At 48.0% G+C, this 16,978-nt stretch overlaps 1 protein-coding gene across 2 annotated transcripts in view; it reads left to right on the forward strand.

Annotated features, from left to right (window-relative positions):
• ABCD3 (ATP binding cassette subfamily D member 3) overlaps positions 1–1,668 on the forward strand; it is a 134,188-nt gene extending 132,520 nt beyond the window's left edge. For both annotated transcript variants that reach the window (XM_075322358.1, XM_075322357.1), the window contains exon 23: positions 576–1,668. In XM_075322358.1, the coding sequence (XP_075178473.1) occupies positions 576–653 (78 nt within the window). In that variant the 3' untranslated portion in view covers positions 654–1,668. The remainder of the gene's footprint in view (positions 1–575) is intronic.
• The last annotated feature ends 15,310 nt before the right edge of the window (positions 1,669–16,978 follow it).

A 16,978-nucleotide genomic window follows, 5' to 3' on the forward strand; every position in this document is an offset into this window, starting at 1 on the left:
GCGGTGTTTTCGCCGCATCCGTCGCATAGGTTTCACAGCCGGATTGAGCCGCAGTGCTCAAACCGGATGTGTGAAAGTAGCCTTAGCTTCAAATCGCTGCAGAAACAGTCCGTAGTGAAAAAAAAAGCCGATTCCATGCGCTCTGCCTGCAGCCCCTCCCCCCTAGACAGAGCGGGACCTGTAGGCAAAGCGCAGGAAAGAAGTGACATGTCACTTCTTAGAACGTGCGCTTCGGGCAGCAGCCGAAGCGCTGCGCTCTAAGACGCCACGTGCGCACGTCTCCTGCATAATCTTCATAGGTCAAGCCCTACAGCATGCTGTCTTCAGGTTCCATAGCAAAATTCTGCTGACAGATCCCTTTTTAAATGCCTTCTAAATGTTTTTTTATTTTTTTTAATCTCTTATCCAAGAAATAACTGACAAAACTTGGACCAAACCCTGGCACTGCTAAACTTCTGATCAAAAGCTTTTTTTTTTTTTTTTCTTTTTTTATGAATGTGTAAAAAAATAAACCTAAATGAACCCTTTATTGTTCAATGCCTAGTTATGTGTTTGGATGTGTTTTCTCTTCGCAGTACTATCTGCACATGGACGGACGAGGCAACTACGAGTTCAAGCCAATTACAGATGAAACAATTGAGTTTGGCTCTTAGAGCTCGTAATTTGGAGCCAACACGTGGGAAAACAAAACTATGACCTAGTTTTCTTTCTCTTAGCGATTTTTTTTTTTTTTTTTTTTTGCCTAATTTTACACAATTGAAGTCTAATACGTTAATGTAATTAACACTACTGTACAAAGGTACAATGAAGTCCTCCATGAGGGTCAAATCAGTGGATCTGAATAGTCTTTATAAAAATAAATTACTCAGACTCTCTCGGCTAGTGACAAATGCGTCTATTTTCCAAGAAGGAGCGACCGATCTGTCCCCTTAGCTTGTCGTATTCCTCAGGACTAAGGGAAGGATCTGTCGGCCTGTCCTGCGCGTCTTCTCTAAGCATTGACCGCACTGTGGCCCGGGACTAGAAGGGTTTCTTGTGATCTCGCAGTAAAACACGTTTAACGTCCTTTTTTTTTTTTAATTATTATTATTGTTTAAAACTGATCTCAGGTTATCTTTTGAGATAATGCAGATGAACCGGACAAGATGCACTTAATTATAGGATTTACTATATTTCTTGTTGTTATGATGCCAAAAACAAAAAAAAAAACAGGATCGTGATTCCAAGGAGAAAACACTGAGTGGCTATTGCTTTGCCAGGTTGTAATGTCTGCTACGCAGGCCGTGCAAATCCCGGAGAACGCGGCCGATATCCACGAAAAGGCAGGAGTAGAGTACTTGTATTCCATGGAGTATGTCTACACTGATGTGTCCTGTCTCCAATTTTATATGTAACAGATTTACACGTCCCACGTGCAGATGTCAGTGTGGGTCGTTCCCCCCCCCCCCCAATACTTTCCATGTGATTTAACGTAACCTATTAACTTAAGATAGTAGCTAAGTGGATGAATTATATCCTGTGTAGCAGGAGATCACTGAGCAGGGTAATAGACCATTTATTGTGCACATGACTTGGAAGATAAAGGGCATTAACTGGATATGTTTTAATGTTGGAATATGATATAAGGCATGCACTGAGTAATGCAATAAATGGGATCTGTGTAAATCCTCTTCTGTGTCCTCTCAACTTTTTTCGTTAGTTACTGTGACTGGGTAGTAATGGACGCCAGGCCGAGGAACAATCCAAAGGGCTATTGGAGTCCACAAGAAGACAACTGATCCGGGGGCGCCTCCCAGTATTCCGACGCCAGGGAAAATATGGCAATGGTCCTTATTATGCGTTCCTTGAGTCCAACAGGGTGAACAACAAAACACAATCCCACATGGCCACTGATCTTCAATCTGTAACAGTCCATACACAGGCTCTAGGATCCAGCCTCAGCTATAGATCCTAGTCCTTCTCCAGCCAAGATCCAACTAACTGAACTAACATGGGTCTCATTATTCGTCTCTCCTGGGATCAGCCCCTTTGGTGGGCAGAAGGGCCCACGTCCCCTGGACATTTGATACATGAAAGGATGCTAGACATCCTGGCTCTATTCTGTCTACCAAGTTGTGGATTGGAGGAGCCCCATGCTGAGAAGAACAAACAATCTCCCACCAGAAGCAGTACATACAAGACAATAGCTACTGCTGGAGCCTGATTACAATATGGTACAGGCTGGGGGGATATAAGGTTACAAACAAAGAACAAAGACAGCCAAGCAACCCAGATGACCCTATATGGCATAGAGTACATGAATTAAGGCCGGGGGTTGGGGAGGGACACATCGTCACAGTTACATTTTGTGCTGGACATTTTTCCTTTTTTTATTTTTGAGTATAGGCGGGCTTCCATTACTCCTAATTCAGTGTTGAGATACAACAGGGCTCCCACTGGAATAACTAAGATTGCAGCTATGTGCAAATTACCTTAAATGCCACATTTAATAGCAGCCGCACCAGATAAGAGATCTGACAGATGGAAGATGCTCCCAATTTCCCATAATTCCTGCAATTCAACAATAGACCTTTCTATGGCAGCCTATTAGATCCTGCCAGAGGGAAGATCCAACAGGCTGCCTTTCAGTATAACATTGTCAGGCAAGCAAATCTGCTATTAATTGGACCTCATGCATCTGTAGGCCACTGTATGATAGCAATGATGTTTGCAGCTAAGTTCTACAATTTGTGGTTTTGCGTCTTTGTGGTTAAAACAGTTATCCCTAGGCATCATGACAGGGTCATCCATAGAAAGAAATAGAGATAGAGACAGGCGCAATATGAGAAGCATCCGTGGTTAGATTTAGGATAGATATTTAGAACTGCTCACCTTTGCAGGTTGTGCGCCCCCGCACAACTCCAGTGAAAGCGTGTCAGTCCGGGGTATTCCTCCGTTCTGATTGCAGTGTCCAAGCTTATTGAATCCAGACTTATGGTATCGTTGTCGGCTCCTGAACTCCACCGGCACCTTGGGATTCAGGTTTTCCTCCACGATCCTCCAGTTCCCAGCTGGATTCTATAATGGGTTGGCAGGTCCTTTGCAGCTATTACCGAAATCCCAGGTAGGGAGTGGGTATATGGAAAAGAGTTCTTTTGGTCTAATGTAGCGTATAAGGAACCACTTGCTGATATTAAATGTTGTACTTTATTAATTATAAGCTCCTATTAATACAACGCGTTTCAGCAGACAATATGCTTTCATCAGGTATCAGCAGACAATATGCTTTCATCAGGTATGAAAGCATATTGTCTGCTGGAACGCGTTGTATTAATAGGAGCTTATAATTAATAAAGTACAACATTTAATATCAGCAAGTGGTTCCTTATGCGCTACATTAGACCGAAAGAACTCTTTTCCATCCATAGAAACAAGTCAGAGGTCTTAGAAGCACATGCCCCAGGGCAGGAGTGGTGCGCTTTAGAATGGCTCTTGGGGAAGCTGAGGTGTATACACAAGAGAGGCGTCCTGAGTCTGGACCCTAAGGCTAGGTTCACACACTGCGTTTTTTTGACGCTGCGTTTTTGTGCGTTTTTTGCGGCAAAAACCGCCCAGAAACTCAGCGTCAAAAAAACGCTGAACCTAGCAAAAAAGCACGCATTTTTGCTGCGATTTGGTGCGTTTTTTGCTGCGTTTTGCTACGTTTTTGCTCACTGCGTCTTTATGCGTTTTTTTATCAGTGAACAAGAAAAAAAAGGTTGATGTCATTTCCTTCTTCACTATGTTCTTCATTCTCCACTAGTGTATGCAGGAGAGCAGACAGCTGCAGAACTACAAGGCTCAGCATACTCCATCCAATAATGTATGCAGGAGAGCAGACAGCAGCTGCAGAACTACAAGGCTCAGCATGCTCCATCCAAGACTGTATGCTGGAGGGAGAGTCAGGGGGAGCAGACCTACAAGGCTCAGCATCCTCCATCCAATAGTGTATGCAGGAGAGCAGACAGCAGCAGTCGAACTTTAAGGCTCAGCATCCTCCTTCCAGGACTGTATGCAGGATTTCTTTGCCCCCCCCAAACAAAAAAATGACGTGGGCTTCGCCATATTTTTGAATGCTAGCCGGGTACAGCAGGCAGGTACGGGCTGCCCCCAACCCCCAGCTACCTATTTGTACCCAGCTGGGAACCAAAAATATAGAGAAGCCCTTTTTTTTTTTTTTTTTTTAATTATTTCATAAATTTCATGAAATAATTAAAAAAAAAAAAAAAAAAAGACGTGAGCTTCGCCTAATTTTTGTGTCCAGCCGGGTACAACTAGGCAGCTGGGGATTGGAATCCACAGTGCAGGGTGCCCATGCTTTCTGGGTACCCCCGTTGCGAATTGCAGTCCACAGCCACCCCAGAAAATGGCGCTTTCATAGAAGCGCCATCTTCTGGCGCTGTATCCAACTCTTCCAGTTGCCCTGATGCCGGGTGGCTCACTGGGTAATAATGGGGTTAGGGCTAGCTGTATATTATCAGCTGGCCCTAAGCCCGAAATTCATGGTGTCACGCCAATATTAGACATGGCCACCATGAATTTCTAGTAAAGATAAAAAAACCACAACACACAGAAAAATATTTTTATTAGAAATAAAACACAATTAGTGACTCCATCTTTATTGAAATGAAGAACCCCCCCTCCGCAGTAATCCTGGGTCAAGGGTCCCGTGCCGTCCAATCCGGGTCCAATATCATCTGATCGGTTTGCTGGAAGGCAAAGCGATCAGATGATGTGTCAGGTTCAAGTGCCTGAATCACATCACACATCAGCTGATTGTATAAAAGCCATTTATACAATCAGCTGATGCATCGGTGCAAAAGAAAAAAAAAAAATACTCACTTATGTGCTGATTACCGGCAGCTCCTGGACCGGAGTCTGATCCCGCCCGATCGCTGCAGGAGCTGCCGGTAATCAGGGATGAAGTCTCCTGACGCATCCGCTGATAGGTTAAACCGGCCGGCCGCTGGCATCAGCCTGAGACTTACGATCAGCTGACGCGTCAGGTGACTGCATCAGGTGATCCATCGCCAGGTCCTGCATCCTGCAGGCATACGTACCCGGGGAGACTGCACACACCCGGAACGGCGGTACCGGGAGGAGCTGGGAGCGGGCATGGCACTGGGAGTCTGCAGACAGGTGAGTATGACATTTTTTTTTTCTACTGTTCACTTTTGATTTCGCAGCTGCTTCCACCTCCTGACCGTACATGACGCCGCACGGCAGCATACATGCACAGGACTGGAGGTGAAAGCGGCGGTGACGGTACCGGGAGGATTCACGCTTCTGTGTTTACTGACAGAAGGAATCCTCTTCCTGTACATGTCACTTTACTACCCACCTCCTGCGTTTATAGCTGCGTTTTTGGTCTTAAAAACGCACCAAAATGCACCTATTTGCGTTTCTCATTGCATCTTTCAACATCCCATTGCACTCAATGGATGAAAAGCGCAGTGAAAAACGCGGGAATAATTGACATGCTGTTTTTGTGGCACCACAAACACGCAGCTGAAAAAAATGCTGTGTGCAGACAGCAAAAATGAAAACTCATAGACTTTGCTGGGGAAGCAAAGTCATGCGGTTTTCTGAGCAAAAACGCACCCAAAAACTGGGCAAAAACGCCGCGGAAAACGCACTGTGTGAACTTACCCTAAGGCTACATTCTCACAATCGCCATTTCTTTGTCGCTCCTTATTGGGAGACCCAGACAATTGGGTGTATAGCTTATGCCTCCGGAGGCCACACAAAGTATTACACTAAAAGTGTAAAGCCCCTCCCCTTCAGCCTATACACCCCCCGTACTGCTACGGGCTCATCAGTTTTTATGCTTTGTGCGAAGGAGGTCAGACATGCACGCATAGCTCCACAGCTTAGTCAGCAGCAGCTGCTGACTATGTCGGATGGAAGAAAAGAGGGCCATAACAGGGCCCCCAGCATGCTCCCTTCTCACCCCACTCTTGTCGGCGGTGTTGTTAAGGTTGAGGTATCCATTGCGGGTACGGAGGCTGGAGCCCACATGCTGCTTTCCTTCCCCATCCCTCAATTAGGGCTCTGGGTGAAGTGGGATCCTTTCGGTCTCCAGGCACAGGAGACCGTGCTCCATCCACAGCTCCTGAGGACCATGCTGGATAGGAGCCGAGTATCGTTCAGGGACATGGCCCTGCTACTTTGAGGTACTCTGTGTCCCCGTGGGGACCGCGCACAGCAACACTCCAGCATTGCTGGGTGTGCTAGTGCACCGGGGACAGCAGCGCTGACTGCGTTTGTGCCATTACACACTTCAGCGTCGCTGAGTGTGTTCGTGTAGGGGGACTGCCGCGCTGACCGCCGCTGCCATGGTTATCACTGCGGCGCGGCTGGGACTGTTAGTGCGCCGGGGACTTCCGCGCCGACCGCGCTTATACGGCGGCCGCGCTTATAACTCGAGTCCCCGGCTTTTGCGGCCTAGTCTCGTTTTCTTCCCGCCCCCAGCCCTGCCAATCAGGGGAAGGGCGGGACGCTGTACAGGACGGCAGCACTGAGGGCTGGAGCATGCTTTGCATACTCCACCCCCCTCACTCTGCACAGTGGGGCACCAGTTCCCGCACTTTTCTGGGTCACGCCCACGGCTCCCTCCTCTCCTCAGGACGCCGGCAGCCATTCCTCTCAGCTCTGCTAACGCTGGAGAGGAGAGACAAGCTCAAGGAGACCCAGGCAGGATTTCTGGTGCCCACACAACCGCTTTGCGAAGGCGGTAAGCAGCACCTGTGGTGCTGGGCCCCACTAGTGCAGAAGTGTACTTATAGATTATGATTATAGACTATACTTTACACTGTATGGTGCACGGTTGTTTTTGGCTATATACCCTCCTGTATTGCTCAGAGGAGACAACAGCATGTCGTCCACAAATAGCAAGGGTGCCAAAGCACAGACTTACTATGCTGCCTGTGCAGCATGTACGGCTATACTGCCGGCAGGTTCCACTGACCCTCATTGTGTGCAATGCTCGGCCCCTGTGGCACTTTCTCAGCCGGAGCCTCTGCTAAGGGCGGCCCAGGGAGAACCACCTGTTAACACTGTCCAGGTGACAGGGACGGAGTTTGCAGTTTTTACTGAAAGACTTTCTGAGACTATGGCTAAGATATTAGAAGCCTTGCAGTCCAGGCCGGCATCTCAAGCCAGGGGCACTGTGGAATCATTGCCCCCTGGTCCCCCTCAGTTGGAACAGCAATGTCCTCCCGGGGTGTCTCATGGATCCCAGGGTGAGGTCTCTGACACGGACCGCAGCCCCAGACCGATTAAGCGAGCTCGCTATGATATCCCCTCGACATCATCACAATGTTCAGGGTCTCAGCGAGAGGACTCTCTGTATGATGAAGCGGAGGTAGCTGATCAGGATTCTGATCCTGACGCCGCTCTCAACCTTGATACTCCTGATGGGGACGCCATAGTGAATGATCTTATTGCGTCCATCAATGAAATGTTGGATATTTCTCCCTCAGCTCCTCCAGTGGAGGAGTCAGCTTCTCAGCAGGAGAAATTCCGTTTCAGGTTTCCCAAGCGTACAAAGAGTATGTTTCTGGATCACTCTGACTTCAGAGAGGCAGTCCAGAAACACCGAGCTTGTCCAGATAAGCGTTTTTCCAAGCGCCTTAAGGATACACGTTACCCTTTCCCCCCTGACGTGGTCAAGGGCTGGACTCAGTGTCCCAAGGTGGATCCTCCAATCTCCAGACTTGCGGCTAGATCCATAGTTGCAGTGGAAGATGGAGCTTCACTCAAGGATGCCACTGACAGACAGATGGAGCTCTGGTTGAAATCCATCTATGAAGCTATCGGCGCGTCTTTTGCTCCAGCATTCGCAGCCGTATGGGCACTCCAAGCTATCTCAGCTGGTCAGGCGCAAATTGACGCACTCACACGTACGTCTGCGCCGCAGGTGGCGTCTATAACCTCTCAAACGTCGGCATTTGCGTCCTACGCTATTAATGCTGTCCTGGACTCTGCGAGCCGTACGGCGGTTGCAGCCGACAATTCGGTGGCAATACGCAGGGCCTTGTGGCTGCGGGAATGGAAGGCAGATTCGGCTTCCAAAAAGTGCTTAACTGGATTGCCATTTTCTGGCGACCGTTTGTTTGGTGAGAGATTGGATGAAATCATCAAACAATCCAAGGGAAAGGAAACATCCTTACCACAGGCCAAACCAAAAACACCCCAACAGAGGAGGGGACAGTCGAGGTTTCGGTCCTTTCGGGGTGCGGGCAGGTCCCAATTCTCCTCGTCCAAAAGGCCTCAGAAGGATCAGAGGAACTCCGACGCATGGCGGTCTAAATCACGCCCTAAAAAGACCGCCGGAGGTGCCGCTACTAAGGCGGCTTCCTCATGACTTACGGCCTCCTCACACCGCATCGGTCGGTGGCAGGCTCTCCCGCTTTTGCGACACCTGGCTGCCACAAGTAAAAGAGACCGTTGGGTGAGAGACATTTTGTCTCACGGTTACAGGATAGAGTTCAGCTCTCGTCCTCCGACTCGATTCTTCAGAACATCTCCGCCTCCCGAGCGAGCCGAGGCTCTTCTGCAGGCGGTGGGCATTCTGAAGGCAGAAGGAGTGGTGGTCCCGGTTCCTCTTCAGCAACAGGGCCACGGTTTCTACTCCAACCTGTTTGTGGTTACAAAGAAGGACGGGTCCTTCCGTCCTGTTTTGGACCTAAAACTGCTCAACAAACACGTAAGGACCAGGCGGTTCCGGATGGAATCCCTCCGCTCCGTCATCGCCTCAATGTCCCAAGGAGATTTCCTAGCATCGATCGATATCAAGGATGCTTATCTCCACGTACCAATTGCTCCAGAGCATCAGCGCTTCTTGCGCTTCGCCATAGGAGACGAACACCTTCAGTTCGCGGTACTGCCGTTCGGCCTGGCGACAGCCCCAAGGGTTTTCACCAAGGTCATGGCTACAGTAGTTGCGGTCCTCCACTCTCAGGGTCACTCAGTGATACCTTACTTAGACGATCTGCTGGTCAAGGCACCCTCTCAAGAGGCATGCCAACACAGCCTCAACGTTACTCTGGAGATTCTCCAGAGTTTCGGGTGGATCATCAATTTTCCAAAGTCAAATCTGACACCGGTCCAATCGCTGACATATCTTGGCATGGAGTTTCATACTCTTCCAGCGATAGTGAAGCTTCCGCTGGACAAACAGCGTTCACTACAGACAGGGGTGCAATCTCTCCTTCAAGGTCGGTCACACCCCTTGAGGCGCCTCATGCACTTCCTGGGGAAGATGGTGGCAGCAATGGAAGCAGTCCCTTTCGCGCAGTTTCACCTGCGTCCACTTCAATGGGACATCCTACGCAAGTGGGACAGGATGCCGACGTCCCTAGACAGGAACGTTTCCCTCTCTCAGGCAACCAAAGCTTCCCTTCGGTGGTGGCTTCTTCCCACTTCATTATCGAAGGGGAAATCCTTCCTACCCCCATCCTGGGCAGTGGTCACGACGGACGCGAGTCTGTCAGGGTGGGGAGCAGTTTTTCTCCACCACAGGGCTCAGGGTACGTGGACTCAGCAAGAGTCCTCACTTCAGATCAATGTTCTGGAGATCAGGGCAGTGTATCTTGCCCTAAAAGCGTTCCAGCAGTGGCTGGAAGGCAAGCAGATCCGAATTCAGTCGGACAACTCCACAGCGGTGGCTTACATCAACCACCAAGGTGGGACACGCAGTCGGCAAGCCTTCCAGGAAGTCCGGCGGATTCTGCTGTGGGTGGAAGCCACAGCATCCACCATATCCGCAGTTCACATCCTGGGCGTAGAAAACTGGGAAGCAGACTTTCTCAGTCGCCAGGGCATGGACGCAGGGGAATGGTCCCTTCACCCGGACGTGTTTCAGGAGATCTGTTGCCGCTGGGGGATGCCGGACGTCGACCTAATGGCGTCACGGCACAACAAGGTCCCAACATTCATGGCTCGATCTCAAGATCACAGAGCTCTGGCGGCAGACGCCTTAGTTCAGGATTGGTCGCAGTTTCGACTTCCTTATGTGTTTCCTCCTCTGGCACTGTTGCCCAGAGTGTTACGCAAGATCAGGGCCGACTGCCGCCGCGTCATCCTCGTCGCTCCAGACTGGCCGAGGAGGTCGTGGTACCCGGATCTGTGGCATCTCACGGTCGGCGAACCGTGGGCACTGCCAGACCGACCAGACTTGCTGTCTCAAGGGCCGTTTTTCCATCTGAATTCTGCGGCCCTCAACCTGACTGTGTGGCCATTGAGTCCTGGATCCTAGCGTCTTCAGGATTATCTCAAGAGGTCATTGCCACTATGAGACAGGCTAGGAAACCTACGTCCACCAAGATCTACATTTCTCGAACGGCGCCCCTGCGCCGCTCGGATGCACTCTTTGTCCTTGTCGCTGGCCAGCGTAAAGGGACACAAGCTTCCAAGTCAACCCTGGCTCGGTGGATCAAGGAACCAATTCTCGAAGCTTACCGTTCCTCGGGGCTTCCGGTTCCCTCAGGACTGAAGGCCCATTCTACCAGGGCCGTGGGAGCGTCCTGGGCCTTGCGACACCAGGCTACGGCTCAGCAGGTGTGTCAGGCAGCTACCTGGTCGAGCCTGCACACTTTCACGAAGCACTATCAGGTGCATACCTATGCTTCGGCAGATGCCAGCCTAGGTAGGCGAGTCCTTCAGGCGGCAGTTGCCCACCTGTAGGACGGAGCCGTTACGGCTCTATTATGAGGTATTATTTACCCACCCAGGGACTGCTTTTGGACGTCCCAATTGTCTGGGTCTCCCAATAAGGAGCGACAAAGAAGGGAATTTTGTTTACTTACCGTAAATTCCTTTTCTTCTAGCTCCAATTGGGAGACCCAGCACCCGCCCCTGTTTTTTTGTGTACACATGTTGTTCATGTTAAATGGTTTCAGTTCTCCGATATTCCTTCGGATTGAATTTACTTTAAACCAGTTTATAATTTTTTCCTCCTTCGGGCTTTTGCACCAAAACTGATGAGCCCGTAGCAGTACGGGGGGTGTATAGGCTGAAGGGGAGGGGCTTTACACTTTTAGTGTAATACTTTGTGTGGCCTCCGGAGGCATAAGCTATACACCCAATTGTCTGGGTCTCCCAATTGGAGCTAGAAGAAAAGGAATTTACGGTAAGTAAACAAAATTCCCTTCTTTGTGAGTTTTTGATGTTGCTGATTTTTTTTTTGGACCATTTTTGTACCCATTTGCTAGGTAAAAATGGGGGTGGGGGGATGGAGGCAGTGAGAATATGACCTCCTCCACATATACAAGGAGCTGCTGATAAGTCTTTGGCTTTACCCAGAAAGAAACGAGATAGGATGATGAAACTTACATTTATTCCACATACTCTCCACTGATGTCAGCACACTTCTTACATCGGTATTCCAAGTTCTGTAAGCCTAGCAAAAAGGCGGCTTTCGGTTGTATCTCAAACCAGGCATCCGTAGCAGCCATGGCATCAGAAATAGTGTGAAATTTGGTACCCTTGAGGTGTTTTTTCAGGTTTGGAAACAGATGATAGTCGGAGGGAGCTAGATCTGGTGAATAAGGCGGGTGGTCAACCAGCTGGTAGTCCAGCTCTGCCAGTTTTGCCGTGATCACTTGTGCAGTGTGAGCGGAGGCGTTGTCTTGCAGGAATAAGATTCCTTTGGACAGTTTGCTTCACCTTTTGGCCTTCAGAGCTGCCTTCAATTGGTCCAAAAGTTCAATGTAATATCTTGCATTGATGTTGGAACCCTTTTGAAGGTAGTCCACTAGCAGCACGCCCTCCTTATCCCAGAACACAGACGCCATTACCTTAGTGGTTGATTTTTGCACCCTGAACTTTGGATGAGAAGAAATACACTGCTTCCACTCTTTTGACCGCTCCTTGTTTTCAGGGTCATACAAATAAATCCAGGTCTCATCCATAGGTACCAGTCGATCCAGGAAATTCTTATCAGTCCGGAAATGCTGACAAATGGACTGTGAAGTCCCCCGTCCCCCCCCCCCCCCCCCCCCAATGCTCCTCTGATCTGTTGTCACACATTTGGTGACCCACTTTGCAGATCGCTTCTTCATGTCCAAATGTTCATGGATAATGACACAAACACGTTCATGGGAAATCCCCATGATGTCTGCTATTGCTTTAGCTGAAATTCGTGGATTCTCCAGTATGAGGTTGTGCACAACATCGACGATCTCTGGAATAACCACGCTCGCTCGTCCAGGACATTCCTCATCATTGGTGCTAAAGTGGACTGGTTTAAATTTGACAACCCAGTTCTTAACTGTGGAATATGAAGGGAATTGATCCTCCAATGTCTGCGACATATCACCATGAATATCCTTCTTGGACTTTTCTTGCAGAAACAGGAATTTTATCCCTCCTCTGCTCTCAGTTGCTGTGATTATCACATTAGACTCCGCCATTTTGTTTTCCCGCGTGCGTAGAACACTGTTGCCATAAGCAACAAACACAAAATTTTTGAAAACTTATATTACACACCTAAGGCTTTCATATGATGTAGCATTCGTTACCATAGAAACAAAACATCACAAAGCCAAAGACTTATCAACAGCCTTGAAGGTCTGTTCTCTGGGATCAGCAGCACTTAAGCTGGGTTCACACATAGCGACAGCGACAACGTCGTCGCTGTTGCGTCACCATTTTCTGTGACGTAACAGCGACCTTCTAAGTCGCTGTTATGATCGCTGCTTAGCTGTCAAACACAGCAGAAGCAGCAGCGATCATAACGACACTGTGCTACATGTGCAGAGAGCAGGGAGCCGCGCTTAGCGCTGGCTCCCTGCTCTCCTTGGTACAGTATACATTGGGTTAATTACCCGATGTGTACTGCAGCTACATGTGCAGAGAGCAGGGAGCCGCGCACACTGCTTAGCGCTTGCTCCCTGCTCTCCTAGCTACAGTACACATCGGGTTAATTACCCGATGTGTACTGCAGCTACATGTGCAGAGAGCTGGGAGCCGGTGCTGGCAGCGAGAGCGAACGCTGGTAACGAAGGTAAATATCGGGTAACCAAGAAAAGGTCTTCCCTTGGTTACCCGATGTTTACCCTGGTTACAGCTTACCCCAGATGCCGGCTCCTGCTCCCTGCTCGCTTAATTTCGTCGCTCTCGCTGTCACAGAGCGATGTGTGCGTCACAGCGGGAGAGCGATGACCAAAAAATGAAGCTGGACATTCAGCAACGACCGGCGACCTCACAGTAGGGGCCAGGTCGTTGCTGGATGTCACACACAGCGACGGGACGTCACTGCAACGTCACAGAAAATGGTGACGTAGCAGCGACGTTGTTGTCGTTGTCGCTGTGTGTGACACCACCTTTAATTTAAAATTATTTTTGGGACCTGGACTTGACTTGAACCCCATTGGAAGTCACTGATTGGGCAGTTTGCCCTCCGACCACATACAGTCAGCCATAAACAGATCACTTCTGCGGAGGGAAAGTTTTTTTTTTTTATTATTTTTTGTACACACCACATCTGATAACATTTGTTGTTACCCCAGTGTGAGCCATTCAAACACTGCAAGCGACTCGCACTGGGCTGAGCACTGAGTGTACCCGAGCACAGCAATGCTCGCTTGAGTGGTTTGCATACGTAAAGGATCCGAACTTGAACACCGATATTTTTATTTATTTTTGTATAGTTCGTGTTCAGTAAGAAAACCGAGCTTTACTGTTCGGGCCCGCTCATCTCTACTTCTGATGCTTCTCCTGCTGCTCTCCGTATACAGTTCCCTCAGGTTTGAGCTATTCTGGGCAATTATGGTGACTTTTTTAAAACAAAAAATGGCAAAATAGACAAAACTTCAGAGCATTTTTTACGTTGTATAAAACAAACCACAATTTTGCAGAATTTGTAACAAAAAAAAAATCAAATTCCACAAGTGAAAAAAGAAAAGTGATGTTTTAAAAATAAAACCTGCAAATGATTAATCTGGCCCAAAGACGCAATCATTACTGATTAGTAGGCCTGAATATTTTACATAAATCCTGCTACAGCCACTAGATGGAGCAATTCTAACAATTCCGTTTAGACCTCTCTAACAGCGGACTGCTCTGTACCGGATACACAGGCGAAATAAGTGTTTGTGGAAAATTTTGATTTATATACCAAGATATTATCAGCCTTATTATGAATTTTATTGTCACTGTTACACAATGAAAACAAGCTTCAGCACGTTATATTGTTAGATAATCCTTGCAAGTAACCTTCTAATGTCCTACAGACCTGACCGTGCCTTGGGATTTTGTAAGTTTGTGCACCAGAAGGTTGTGGATGGTCAAAAAGAAATAAGTAATCAAAAATGATGGGGCCACACAACTGTGGTTGTGTAGTCAAAGATCACTCTATGCGCTAGTGTCTCATTCTAATCCGAAAGGTACTGCAAGAAGCCAAACCCCCCCCCCCCCCAAAATAAAAAACTGGTTGCCATTGTTTGTGTCCTGCTCTTTGTGGTACTGTGCTCCTCCATTCACCTGCATTACTTTATTACGAGCTGTGCAATCTGTGTCGTGGTCAAAGTCACCATTGAGCCGCAGCCTTATTCTTATAGCTCTGACGGCCTAAACATTTACATGGAACTTCATTATTGTCACCAGTGGATTACTATTTCCCAAGAATTTTTTTCCTGTTTTTATAATACCAAAGCTGATTCCATCTAAATATAGGGCTACAGCACCGATCCCCCAAAATACTATTTACAGACACATTATTAGCTATCCCGTCCCATCATATTATGCACATGTATGTTATCAGCTGGATTATTGGACGTGCAGAGAACCCACCTGTACCCATCCTCTCCAGCAGGATTTGAGGACTACCTTTTCCTCTGCAGTTTTGAAGATTTAGTGCCTCGTTGGGCATGATATAAAGGGATTTTTTGTTTGGGCACATGTTATTGATTACGTTAGGACTTCCCACTAATGATCTATTATCGACTGTTGGTGGCCAGATGTAAACTGAATAAGGCTGTGCTGTTCAATGTGTAATGGCCACTGCTGGCTGCTACAGGTTAAACTGCTATTTGAAGGGATTTCTCATCATCTATGGGTATAATTGCAAAGTGCTTGGAAAAGTGGACGATTTTGCAAATTTACCTTTTAGTAAAAATCCTCACTTTTCTCAAGGGGGAGGGATTAATTCTGTAGCTTACTACTTGTTGCCTAGGTTACCGGTCACCCTGCAGTCTATCAGAGGTGGTCGGTTTCCTAAACAAGGAGCCCTGTTCTGAAGCTGACCAGATCCTCAGTACCCTTGTGCTACTATGAGGCTGCAGAGACAAAGCTGCCTCTGCCTTCAGCCTCAGAGAATGCACAGTTCGGGCTGTTTAGAACGGCTACTCATCTGGAGCGCATTGCCCAACAGCAAGAAACCCGGAGGCAGGAAAATGGTGCGCCCCGTATCTACCATGAAAATAAGGCCTAAGCCACACGGCGAGAAAAACAGTGCGAGTGGAGTGCGATAAAACATCACATTCCCCTCGGACCAATTCTAGCCTGTGTGTCAGCACACATGAGCGATTATTTTCTCATCCCTAATCGGACCGAGAAAACAATCGCAGCATGCTGCCACTGTAATGCGAGACTCTTTCTCTTGCACCCATTCAAGTGAATGGGGCGAGAGAAAAATCGCACTGCACTCGCGATACACCGGTGTACCGCTAGTGCAGTGCAAGAATCGCAATAGCCGGCTACGCAGGAGAGAGGGAGATAAATCCCTCCCTCCCCTCCTGAGTGCCGGCCCGCCCCCCCCCGCCGCTGAGGTCTGCTCGCACGAACGGACCTCAGTTGCAAGGACACACGCATGACACTCTGCTCTGCTGTACTGCCAGCATGAGCCGAGTGTCATGCAAGTGGATCGCAGTAGTCCCCATGTGGCCCCAGCCTAACAGTTTAACCCCTTCAACACATAGCGATTTTCCAGTTTTCGTTTTTCACTATGATAAAACTGATCTGGCAGTATGATTCTCCAGGTCAGTATGAGTTTGTAGATACCAGACATGTAGAGTTTTTCTTTTGGTGAAAAAAAAATTCAAATATCAATTTTTTTTTATTGTTTACTCGTTCCCTTACTGCAGCAAGGTGACCTTTCTTTGCTGGGACGCTGTACTAATTTCATGTCTCTGCTCCACTATAGGTCTGCAAATATATAGGCAGATCGGATCCGGCACAGTTTAAAAACACCCTGGGGCTGCATTGGCTGGCACCTGTTCACACTTACTTTGTTCTAATTGGAGATGCAGGACAGTGGTGTTTTTTTTTTTTGGTTTTTTTTGTTTTTGCAGTATATATTGCAGGTATAGACAGCCTCCTAATCTGACTGATTTCCTCTCATCAGCCCCCAGGATGGTTTTAATTCGTGTCGGATCCTACCTGCCCATATAAATGAGATTTGCCGTGACGTGGCGAGGCAGCTCAAGAAATTGCGATTTTTTTTTTTGCCAAAAATCTCAAAATTTTTATAATAAGTACAGTTTGGAATGTTTAGTGCTGAAGTGCACATTTGGTGCTGGCTTTTTGTTTTTTCTTCATTGAATTGGTTGGTGGTTGACCTCCACCTTGCTATGCACCCCAATTTGGGATGTATTCCATCTGTCTAGATTTTGGCGGTTGGTGACTGTTCACATTAAGTCATCAGGCTTTGTCCACAGGCTATTTACTTCATGCAGCATTTGCTTGGACCTGTCCCGCCCACAGCCATGACTCAGTCATGGGTACGGGATTGAAATAGACCAGGTGAGTGCTGCTGGGAGCAGTTCTACTATTCATATGTGAGGCCGTATGGCACATTTTATAAAAATATTTTAGTGTAGGACTGCCTCAAATGAGATTTGCCGTGACGTGGCGAGGCAGCTCAAGAAATTGCAATTTTTTGCCAAAAATCTCAAAATTTTTATAATAAGTACAGTTTGGAATGTTTAGTGCTGAAGTGCACATTTAGTGCTGGCTTTTT

The sequence above is a fragment of the Anomaloglossus baeobatrachus genome, chromosome 8 (assembly GCF_048569485.1).
Source record: "Anomaloglossus baeobatrachus isolate aAnoBae1 chromosome 8, aAnoBae1.hap1, whole genome shotgun sequence".
Taxonomy (NCBI): Eukaryota; Metazoa; Chordata; class Amphibia; order Anura; family Aromobatidae; genus Anomaloglossus; species Anomaloglossus baeobatrachus.